This window comes from Peromyscus californicus, unplaced genomic scaffold (genome assembly GCF_007827085.1).
Source record: "Peromyscus californicus insignis strain IS unplaced genomic scaffold, ASM782708v3 Scaffold_7__1_contigs__length_154581171, whole genome shotgun sequence".
Lineage (NCBI taxonomy): Eukaryota > Metazoa > Chordata > Mammalia > Rodentia > Cricetidae > Peromyscus > Peromyscus californicus.
In genome coordinates, this window is record NW_026294595.1 from 4,770,001 (window position 1) to 4,782,701 (window position 12,701).

At 41.4% G+C, this 12,701-nt stretch overlaps 1 protein-coding gene across 6 annotated transcripts in view; it reads right to left on the bottom strand.

Annotated features, from left to right (window-relative positions):
- The window catches only part of Mapkap1 (MAPK associated protein 1), a 216,499-nt gene that overhangs the window by 165,126 nt on the left and 38,672 nt on the right, over positions 1-12,701 (bottom strand). For all 6 annotated transcript variants that reach the window (XM_052726308.1, XM_052726309.1, XM_052726310.1 and 3 more), the window contains one exon: positions 9,908-10,056. In XM_052726308.1, coding sequence (XP_052582268.1) covers positions 9,908-10,056 — 149 coding nt within the window. The remainder of the gene's footprint in view (positions 1-9,907; positions 10,057-12,701) is intronic.

The window sequence follows — 12,701 nt, forward strand, 5'->3', positions numbered from 1 at the left end:
TTTAGGAAAGTGGTTATTAGATTTTCTTCTTTCCACTGTGGAAAGTCCTTCCTATTGAAGAAGGCAGTGAAATTTTATCACAGCTATTGCTATTCATAAATCTTATATCTATTTTAATTCAATCTGGCCCTAGCCTCAGAGTCGCTGCACCACAATTTGATTACTATAACCATACTTTTTAACTGCTGTCAGGAAAGACAGCGCCTACACAAACATCTGCCGGAACACATGCCTGCACTCTCCAGCATGAGCCTTAAATCACACACTGGTGATGAATCTTTATCTGACACTAATACTTTTTAACTTCATACAGACAATTAAAATGAATTGTAGCTAAATGCACATATAACAAATCAATTTAATCTTTGTTGCATAGTAGTGTATTTTGCAAATTCCCTAAACTTACTTTCTTACATGTATCTCTATCTAAGTGTTAAACTTCAACACAACAGAGGGGAGCAAGCTATGAACAGAACACAGCTCTTAGGTCGGGCCCTGCCTTGGAGCTGCAGGCCTCAAACAGTACTGACACCTGAAATTTACCAGCACCATTTAAAATTTTTCATATTTATGTGTGGAGAATGCTACATTACAAGAGTGAACAAAACTGAGCCTCTGCTCTCTAGGAATTACACAACAGAAGTTCAGACAACTGAGAGCCACCTCTGCCTGCCGTCCCCCATTGAGTCCTCACAGCCCAGAATCCTCCACACCAGTCTCTACTACAGGCTCATCGTGTTACTCTACAGTTTGCTGTTCATGGGTCTATTCCTCTCTTACTCTGATGCACTCCAAGTCACAAACCACTATAAGGGTCCCTGGCAATGAGTATAGCCCTGAAGGTAAAGACTGTTTCTTGCCTGGGGACACAGCGCAGTGGTAACATGTTAGAGGAGAGGAGAAGGCTCCTTCACTTACTGGCTACATTTCCTTCAGGTTCCTCCAGAGGTTAGCTACATTGGCAAAGCTGTTATGCAATGTTTAAAATGAATCAATACAGGGTGGTTGTTTAGTGAGCCACTTGCTGGAATGGACAGGTAGGTGGGTGGAGACCAAGGGTGAGTTCACTCTTAGTCCTGCACACCAGGAAGATCAATGGAAAGAGACAAAGCTTGAAGAGCAAACACTGGAGTCTACATGTGAGCATTCCCCCAAACCAGCTCTAATCTTAATATTCCCTTCTTACCTGTGAGGGTACTGAGACTTACAAAGACAATGACTTAATCCAACCACACAGCTGACAATAACACCTAAACTGGTCAGTCGGATTTCTAGTTCATTGGCAAAACAAACAAACAAAAAAACAAACAAACAAACAAAAAACAACTTGCTTTTCCATTTGGAAATTTTTCAAATATAAACTGTTTTTTCCCCTTCCTAACGATGAAGAAAAGCAAAACACAGCTGTGACACCAGACTGAAGAAAAGGGACTTTATTCAGCTCTGAATGTGCTAATGTGGTACCCTCTGCCAGCCTTCGTCCCCATCTGTAAAACGAGATAACAAACCCTGAGTCACAACACACAAGCACGTGCACACACAAGAGTTCCAAGAGGTTAACATTTCTCATTTACAATCCTCTACATGACACTACTGTCCACCATCATGGAACTACAGATCCTTCTAGGTCAATTCTTACAACCATGAAGAAACCAGGGCTCTCAGGTAAGAAATGGCATGTAAAGACCTCAGAGAAAAGAATGGCACAGTCATAACTAACACATCTGTGACTCCTATCTGTGTTCCTATTAACACATGGTCTTCTGACCCTGGAACTCAACTTTTGTTAACATGAATAGCACTAAGAAAGAAAATTAGCTGGTGGTTAGGGGCTCACACCTTTAATCCCAGCCCTTCGGGGACAGAGGCAGGTGGATCTCTGTGAGTTTGAGGCCAGCCTGGTCTACAGAGTGAATTCTAGGACAGCTAGGGCTGTTACACAGAGAAATCCTTTCTCAAAAAATCAACCCCCCCCCCCAAAAAAAAACAAAAACAGGAAATGGAAAATGATGTGACTATAGCATAATCTCAAAATATAAAGAAACAACTTTAAAGAATGGCAATTAATCAGAGTGCAGTAGTACATGCTAATCAACACATAACTCATGTGTGTGCAGTAGAAAGCTGAGGAAGAAGTGTCACCTGAGCCAACCAGTTCAAACTAGAACACCTGGACAAAAAAACAATGACTGAGCTTTCTGGTTCTGTTCTGGCTGGGGATCTGAAGCTGGCATCAGTATGTCACATTAGTAAGTCAGAGCCTAGATCTTTAAGAAACAAGAATATCAACCGCAATTCATACTGAGCAAGGTGGAGTGGGAATGCTACAAGTAAGGGCGTTTCCCAGGCTTTTCCTGGTACCTCAAAGCTAAGAATACATTCCAGCCAGACTTCCTCTACTAACCTGGTAATGAATTAAGGAGACGGTAGTGTTTCAACAGTAACCTTGTTAGGCCGGAAACATACCCATGCTTAACTTCTTAGTTTGCTGCCCTCCAAGAATTACTATGTGTTCATATTAACATATTTTCTTAAGTGATATAGCTCCACCTCTCTATACCAGCCATCAAGTTTAACCATTTTTATATACTAGGTATCATCTGAATTTGTCCACTCCAATTCCATTGTCAATTCAGCCCAGGGTGAAACCTTTCTTGATTGGTTTCTTTATCCTCACAGACCCTGCTCAAGTATACCCTATTCAGCAGACTCCCAGTGACCATTTGGATACACAGATCTGAAGGGCTGTGGTAAAAGGCTCCGAGGCAGAACACCTGCTTCGCACACGGGTTTAACAAAACTACCCCTCCCTCCTCAAATCGGCTTACCTCACGGCTCCATCTGAACCTGTTCAAGGCTTCTCAGTACTAGGTTAAAAAGAACACTTCTCTCAGTCATCCACTGCCTGCCTCAGCCACCCCAGCTTACATCACCTGCTGCCTCAACCTTGGGGGTTCCAATCATATTCCAGTTCCTCACACCAGCTGTACAAACACGTCTTTGCCCTTTATTTAAGACAACCCTACAGAAATACATCTCCTTGCTGGTGGCTGTACTATGATTCAAGTGCAATATTCCCATCAGATCAGAAGTCAGGTCTACGTGCTCGACACTATCCAGACTGCTACATATTAGAACCTCTCCACAGAAAGTGAGTGAGTGGCAATAAGGCATAAGGAAAGTAAACTAAACATCTCTTAGCACCAGCCATGACCAGGCACTTTGCTAGGCACACACTATCTCCACTGAATCCTCACAATACTTTAGTCTACCATTAACTTTGTTTTCTGAACATAAACACAAACATGGGGGCTCATGCCTGTATCCCCAGTACTTTGGAGGCTGAGGAAGGCGGATGAAAAGGGGAAAGTATCTCATCAAAATATGACTAATTAAGCTGATTGTTCCATCAGTACACCATTAAGTGGGAAAGGTAGTGAACAGCTGACACTTTGTTTTAAGAATGGACTAACAAGCCGGGCGGTGGTGGCGCACGCCTTTAATCCCAGCACTCGGGAGGCAGAGCCAGGCGGATCTCTGTGAGTTCCAGGACAGCCTGGACTACCAAGTGAGTTCCAGGAAAGGCGCAAAGCTACACAGAGAAACCCTGTCTCGAAAAACCAAAAAAAAAAAAAAAAAAAAAAAAAAAAAGAATGGACTAACAAATTCTGTCTATGAAAAGGAAGGCTGGCAAAATATGGTCACAGAAATAAGCCAAGTGAATAGCCACTGATGTCATGCTGGTACTTTAGTCTTCATTGTTTTTTGTAAAAAATAGTACGTAAAGTCAGGTGTGATGGAGCACGCCTTTAGTCCCAGCACTCAGAAGGCAGAGGCAGGTGGATCTCTGTTCAAGGCCAGCCTGGTCTATGTAGTAAGTTCCAGGACAGCCAGGAAGAGACCATGCCTCAATGATTGATTGATTGATTGATTGATTGATTGATTGATAGATAGATAGACAGACAGAGTGAGTGAGTGAGCAGAATAAGGTTAATTAAAGAACAAGACACCTCCTAAACAAAACCTCCCAAGCCACCCCACATTTGTCTCTTACTGAGAACTTACTGTGACCCTCAGGAGAACCATTATTAAAGGAGATGCAGGGGGAGGGTGAGAAGAGGCTAACAATTCAGTCAACTTCATTTTCAGACACTGTTTCCCTGGGGGTGGGAGAGGGAGGGTGGGCATGCTACTTTGGACAGGAAGAGGAAGAGGAAGGACAGAAGGCTCTTAATACAAAGACACTGTTGGAGGAAAGGACAGCCAACACTAAACACCTAAACTATCATGACTTTAGAAAATATTATGAAGCTAAAGTAGCTTAATATATTAGAAGGGCTTATTCCCATGATAATAGCAAGCTTTCCAAGTTGAGAATGAGGAGCACTTCATTCTATGGCTGTTTTGTTCTTAATATTTATTTTTATCTTATGTATATGGGTGCTTTGCATGAATTTATAGCTGTGCACCACTGAAACTGGAGTTAGAGGTGGTTGTTAGCTCCATATGGGCATTAAGAATGGAAACTGGCTCCTCAGGTCCTCTGCAAGAGCAGCCAGTGCTTTTTTTTTTGTTGTTGTTGTTGTTGTTGTTTTGTTTTTTTGTTTGTTTTCCGAGGCAAGGTTTCTCTATATAACAGCCCTCGCTGTCCTGGAACTCACTCTGTAGACCAGGCTGGCCTTGAACTCACAGAAATCCGCCTGCCTCTGCCTTCCACGTACTGAGAGGCATTTATAAAGGCGTGCACCACTACCACCCTGTAGCAGCTGTGTTCTTAATCACTAACCACTAAGGCATCTGTCCAATCCAACTGTTTTTTAAAAAACATGGTTTCAATCATTGAACTTTTCTAAGTGTATAACATTTCTTTATGACATCATTCTTTTCTGTAAAAGTTTCAAGTGACTTTCTTTGAAGAGAGCTATTTAATGCCAATGATTGTAGGAAACGTTTGTTCATAATTATCCAGACATCCGACTAGAACAATGCTGAAACAAGAGCAGCATGCAAAAATGTATTTAAGGACTATCATCCCAAAATGCTGCTAAAAGCTATTAACCAGTATGTGTTAATTGCCACAGCATTCATATTAATTTTCACTTCAGGCTCGACATTGTGGAATATTTCCCTTGATACATTTTAAACAAAGTTTAATTTAAGGAACTGCTTCTATCAACACTTATGAAAATTAACAGCCAAGCAATTAGCACTCGTGAATTATCCCCTCCCCCACGCTCTCTGCAGTTTCTACTGGAGGAGTGGCTACTTTCTAACAAGTTAACACAAAGTAACAGCTGTTGGTGGGAACCAGACCTCTTTTGCTTCTTCAAGCCCTTGTCAAGGCAAACACCCACCTCACGTTTGGGAATAGTATTTAGCTATGTCACAGTAGGTAGGATACCTAGTGTTTTATTACAACTGCCAAGCAATTACTAATGCCCAACTATCTTTCTGACTGATTTTTAGTAGTCATTACCTTCCAATAATAAATAAGTAAATGAATACGTAAATAAATAAATGTTTGCTCTTCCTAAGCCTAAAGCACCACCTGAACCCCTACTCAGAACTGTCAGGGTGAGTATCCCCCTGCCTCTGCCTCCTGAGTGCTGGGATTAAAGGGGTGTACCACCACACCTGCCTTAGATCCACTTCTTTAAACATCAAGTTGGAGCTAGGGATGCAGACCAGTGGTCGACCATTTGCTTAGCACGCATGTGTAAGAGACACTGGGTCAATCTCTAACACCATGGGGAGGCATGACTCAGTGTCTTCCCTTCCCCGGAAGAACCCACTCTCATCGTCTTCAAGCATCTGGAAGCACAGTCCATTTCTCCACAGAGTAAAATCAGAACTGGAGCACAGAGTTTCTGATCTCCGCCTACAGCAGAGGCTGTGCTGTGCTTTCTGAGAAAGCTTTCTCAGAGGCGGTTTCTAAGAGGGGCTGGGGCTGGGGCTCAGCAGCAGAGTGTCTGTCTGGCACACAGGAGGCCCAGAGTCCATCCTCAGGAAGCAACCCTCCTCCCACCAACAAACAAAAAAGGCTGCCTGCAGATGCTGAGCTGGATTGGGCCTCTTCAGACAAAACATCACCCACAGCTCCTCCAAGTCTGCCTTGAACTTCCTTCAAATGCTCAGGATCCAAACCAAGTTAGACAGCATCATCTATTTGCCAAAGACATAATATAAACACTCTAAGCCTGGCATGTCTCTCCCTCCAAACCGTTAAAAATTCAAACCAAGTACAGACCTCCCAATTCCATGCTTTAAAAATATATTAGCCGCCAAAATTTTTTTTATAAATTATTAGTCAACTATAGGAACCAAAAATTACTTGAAAATACTTTTATTTAGGAAAAAATTCAAAGAGATGCTCACCCTTCGACTCACTAAAAACAACAACCCAAGTCCACAACCCTGTTAAAGACACTAGCTATGCTTGCCTAACTACCGTGAGACCACCGTTCCACACCCGGAACAAACCCTTTCTTCCAAGTCAACACAGTACATTTTAAGGAGGGCTGCACAGCCACTAGTCTCTCGAGGAAATACATAATTAAGTAGTTTTTTAGCATATTTAATTAGACCCCAAACTCTTCCTGTCCCCTTCTCTCCCCAATTATGTACCATTTGCCCAAGGGACCTTAGCAACTCAGTTAATTATGTAAATAAGGCAAGCACTATTCCCAAGGAGAGCATCATGAATATCTGGAAAAAGGGAAAAAAAAACAAAACCAAAAACACTGTCTATGTTTTAGTGGCTTAAAAAATTATTTGCAAATACATATATATTTATATACATGTAGATACATTACATATATTAAATACATGGAAAACCCTTACATTTGAGGCAAAACATGTAGTCCCAATAACAAGATGATGAATCATTAAGACAGAATACTCATTTCAATTCTTAAATATGAGCTGAATAAAAATAAAATAATTTTAAGTTACAACAGTAACAAAAATTTAGTACTGACTGTCAGATGATTTAGAGGAAGAACCAATCTGAAAATGATTAAAGTCGACTGGTACAGAAAGGCTGTATTATACCGGGGTTGACACAATCTCAACTCTGGAGGCAGCCATGGCACTGTTAGCACTACTACAATCCCATTATTATGCAATCACGAAATGCTAATTTGATCATTTGAGGTGTTATTTGAATAGTCATTTTAATTTCTAGGTTACAAAAAGGCTTGACTCAAGTATAATTCTCTATTAATCACTGAGATGCCATTGACTATCATATTGATGCCTTTCACAAAGATAAAGACTGATTTAATATGTACAGTACAATATCCTTCAAATATTAGCCACTTTCACTATGTATCTGCCAAATGCATCAATATTAAATAATAGATGAGAACAAGGGTTTAATTGTATTTTAGCATTGTATTATATGGGGTAATAATAAAATAGCAGGCATTGTAAGATAGACTTATCGATGTATAAATCCTTCTTAATAATGCTCACTCTCTACAGATTACCCAAAAGGTTCACGAAGCCCAAGCATAGGAACTGAAATGTAAGCACACATCTAACAAAAATGCTGGTGGGGCTAAAGAAATGGCTTTTTTGTTGTTTTTACTGTCACCCTGGGTTTTAGCTACATGGACCAAGCAATGTTCACAACTCTCAGACAAATCCAAACCCAAGCTAATAGTAAAAGGGAAATCCTAGAAAGTCTTATTTTTTCACAGTCTGAGCTAGTTTGTTGGCATGGAATCACAAATTATTCTATCGACTTTATCGACAAACAATGAGACTGTATCAGCTACAGAAGCAGGTAAATTCCAGCCATGTCCCAACTCAGGATAGCTTCTCACCCGTCTAAACTAACCCTCTCCAGTGCAGCTGGAGACACCCCAGGGTCCTGGGGAGCCTTCCTTCCTCTCTCTACATTCCACAGGACTGCATAGCATGGGCTGACTAAAGAGAAGTGGAGAGCAATGGACTCCTGGAAGGGACTGACAGGGCTCTGGGGTGTTTCTGGGGGGCTTGTGAGCATCTGAGGACCTGTAGGTTACTAATGTGTTCCTAGCTCCTCTTCTCCACCCTCACTGATACAACAGCCTTACTGCCAATGGCCACTTGCTGACTTCCACCTATGGAAACCAGAAGCAAGGTCTGAGATAAGCTGTTTCCAGAGAGAAAGATCTCTTTGCTCAGAGATGATAACTGACAGAACTAGTATGTGAGGAAGAAAAATGCAAACATGAGCACAGCACTGCCATTTATTAATTGCAACAGTGTTGAAATAAGATAAATTGCATATGACCCTCGAGGCAGCAAGTTATCACTCAGCACCCCCACACCACTGCCAGGCAGCAAACACAGTGGCAATAAATTAAAAAATCAACTGTCTCCTAGAAAGGGTCCTGCTCAGCTCAGAACTGAGGCTCATAACAGCACCAGGCTCCTCCTGAAACAGTGGCCATTTTTCTAGAGAGAAAATAAACATACTTTTATAAAAGCAAACTGTTACTACAAGCAGGAAAAATAAAAGTCACCCATCCTGGCAGTATCCAATAAGACCCTCCAACAGTGCAAGACCAAAATGCAATGACCTGGAAATCTGCAGGGAAGGACCTCACAATTTCTACAGTTGTGGGCAGTAGACAGGACAATGTACACCACCTCCCAGAGCCACTTCTAAGTCTTTCCCAACACAACTGCTTCATCAGTCCACTCAGCCCAAACTCAAGTACAAGGTGATGAAACAGGTAAATAAGTAGGGACATACAGCCTTCCCTTTGCTTCTACTCATATATACTCATATATGTGTGCACAGATTATATACATTAGAGAGACTTCTACCCATATATACTCATATATGTGTGCACAGATTATATATATTAGAGACTTCTACCCATATATACTCATATATGTGTGCACAGATTATATACATTAGAGAGAGACTTCTACCCATATATACTCATATATGTGTGCACAGATTATATACATTAGAGAGAGACTTCTACCCATATATACTCATATATGTGTGCACAGATTATATACATTAGAAAGAGACTTCTACCCATATATACTCATACATGTGTGCATAGATTATATACATTAGAGAGACTTCTACCCATATATACTCATACATGTGTGCATAGATTATATACATTAGAGAGACTTCTACCCATATATACTCATACATGTGTGCATAGATTATATACATTAGAGAGACTTCTACCCATATATACTCATACATGTGTGCATAGATTATATACATTAGAGAGACTTCTACCCATATATACTCATACATGTGTGCATAGATTATATACATTAGAGAGACTTCTACCCATATATACTCATACATGTGTGCATAGATTATATACATTAGAGAGACTTCTACCCATATATACTCATACATGTGTGCATAGATTATATACATTAGAGAGACTTCTACCCATACATACTCATACATGTGTGCATAGATTATATACATTAGAGAGAGAGAGAGATTTTTTTTTTTATTGGGTTTGGGAGACAAGTTCTTGCTATGTAGCTCAGGCTGGCTTCAAACTCACCATCCTTCTGCTCTGGCACATTGAGTGTTAGGATTGTAGGTGTGTACCACCACACTCAGCTTAACGTGTGCAAAAATATGTGTCTAGGAGAATTAAAGCAGTCCTGGACTGTAAGTACAGGGAGGGAAGGAGAGAGTGCACAGGCTTTTGTATTAGCCCTCCTAAATACTACTAGGGAAACAATGATCCCACCTTCTTACCTTTTGTATCTATGGTCTTGGGAAATGTGGTGTTCTACAATACTGAGGCAATTTTAAAACCTAAATCTAATAATAATGAATGATGATGATGATGATGATGGTGATGGTGGTGATGATGCCAACAACAGGGTCCCCCCGTCTCAGGTAAAGGACACAGTCTCTTTAACTTACCTTGCCATCAAACTTGGAGTACTCATTAAAGGGGTTATTCAGCTGCAGAGGGCACTGCTCCAGGCGTACAGACAATATGGACTGCTTGCCCGAACTTGGAGGCTTCTCTTTGAGGGATTTTTTTTCAAACAGTGACTTTAACTCCTGGGCTGAGATAGAAAAGGATAAAAAAAATAAAAAAAAAAAACTTTGTCACTATGTACAGAACAGTTTGTCCACTTTTCTTCAAGCCTTCCTCTGGATCCTAAGGAGGAACAGAACCACCCCCTCACACACACTTGAGGGTCTGTGCACAGCAGGGCAGCGTGCACAGAGAGACATGCAGACCTGGACTGTGGAAGGAAGAGTCACTGCAGTGGAGCAGATATTCCAAGAAGAGTGCTCAGAGCTGCAGCACCCAGGCTTCAGCAGCAGCCACTGCTCTATGACACGAGGTACTACACTCTACCTCGCTGGGTGTGTCACCCCAGAAAACCTCAGAGAGCTCTCTTGTGCCCTACTGCTATATGATTTTAGAATTCTAGATCTTTAAGGTCAAGGTCCATTCCCACATTCCAATGATACGCAGCATAAAACAGAGACAAGGAAGAAGAGGAACAAAGTATTAGCATTCATTATGCATGCCAACACAGCTTATTAAATCTTTGTAACAAGCCTGTGAACAGGGTTGTAGTACTGCCAATTCTGTCAACATGAAAAAACATGAAAACTAGCTTGGAATATTCTTTTTTTTTTTTTTTTTTTTTGGTTTTTTGAGACAGGGTTTCTCTGTGTAGTTTTGGTGCTGTCCTGGATCTCGCTCTGTAGACCAGGATGGCCTCGAACTCACAGAGATCTACCTGGCTCTGTCTCCCAAGTGCTGGGATTAAAGGCGTGTGCCACCGCTGCCCGGCTTGGAATATTTTTGTTAGGACTAACTCATGCAACCAGTTAAACCACAAGGCTGGGATCTACACCAATGGAGACACAAATGAACACATCACATACTCAATAAAAACTTGCTGCATAAATTACTGAATAATGACTGAACGGATTCAAATTAAATCAAATCAAATCAGAATCTTCAGCTTTTATTCATCACTGAATCAAGACAGTTACACATCTTCACAAAGATCATTTAGCTCTCTAAATTCACCTGGACATCCATCAAGGTGGTAAGTATATGGCAAGTACATGGGGACTATCATATGTTGTGGAATATTTGTACTCTGTGTGAAGGTATATTGCTGTGATTGATGTAATAAAAAGCTGAATGGGCAACAGCTAGGCAGGAGGTATAGGCGGGAATTCTGGGGACAGAAGGAAGAGGAGGAGGAGGAATCTAGGAGGGCAGAGTCACCAGACAGAGAGAAAACAGGAGGTGCAAGATCAAAGAGAGGTAACGCCACATGATAAAACGTAGATTAATATAAATGGGTTAAGTTATAAGAGCTGGTTGAAACAAGTCTAAGCTTTCATAATTAATAAGAAGTCTGTGTGTCATTATTTGTAAGCTGGCAGCCAAAAGAAATATCGCCTACATTTGGTGCCCAACTCGAGGCATGTAAATCCACATAGGATCTGAGAAAGCTGGGGAAAGAAAAAAAACAAAACAACAAAGTTCCAAGTAGGCTCAGTGCTTGCAGCATACACAGGGCAGCTCTCTGAAGAGGCCCTGCTACCAAACACTTGAACGCGGTTTATGAGCAGCGCCAGGGCACTACTCAGTGGTGCCTACTCAGAAACGTCTACCATAGCATGGACCAGAAACTTCCCAGAGGCGCGGCACATAGACTGGCTCTCGGCCAGGCCTGCAGGCATGAGATTCCACTCTCACCAACAAGAAGCGGGCAAAGCCAGCTGCCAGGCCGTGTGCTCAACGGAGCCATGAATGTGGAGGGCCTAGCTGCCACATAGCTGTTGTGGAGTATTTCTTACACTGTATGAAGATATGTCACTGTGACTGGTTTAATAAAGAGCAGAATGGCAATAGCTGGGCAGGACTATATAGGGGGTTAGGTGGGACTAGGACAGAGAGGTCTCAGGGAAGAAGAAAAGTGGGGTAACCAGCTGGGTGCAGAGGAAGTAGGACATGCAAGAGGAGAGGTAAAAGCCCACAAGCCACATGACAGCATGTAGATGAATAGAAACATAAGAACTAGTAGGACAAGCCTAAGCCAAGGCTGAGCATTCATAATTAACAATTAGTCTCTATGTCATGATTTGGGGGCTGGTGATCCAAAAAAAGCCTGCTACACTTAGCAGTTTAAAGTTTGGCTCATGTGGTCAGAGAATGCTGTACAGGCACAGAAAGTCAGGTCCGCACCGAAAAAAACTCTGAACAGATATAGTATGCTTAAAAATGTGCTTAGAGCTAAAGAAAGAAAAGAAAATGGTTATAGACAATCATAGAAAAATAAATAATTTAAAAATAATAGATAGGGCTGTAGAGATGGCTCAGCGGTTAAGAGCACTGACTGTTCTTCCAGAGGACCCGGGTTCAATTCCCCAGCACCCACATGGCAGCTCACAATTGTCTGTAACTCCAGCCCTAGGGCTATTAAAACACCAATGTACATAAAATAAATAAGTTATTTAAAAAAAATAGAAAGTTTTTAAAGAGAAGGTAAAGCAACATAAAAAGGAAAAGCCACATAAAGATGGGAAATACACGGGGTTATCTAGATCCTGTATGGTGCTTTATTGACTTTGAATTTCTTTTTTTTTTTTTTTGGTTTTTCGAGACAGGGTTTCTCTGTGTAGCTTTGTGCCTTTCCTGGAACTCACTTGGTAGCCCAGGCTGGCCTCGAACTCA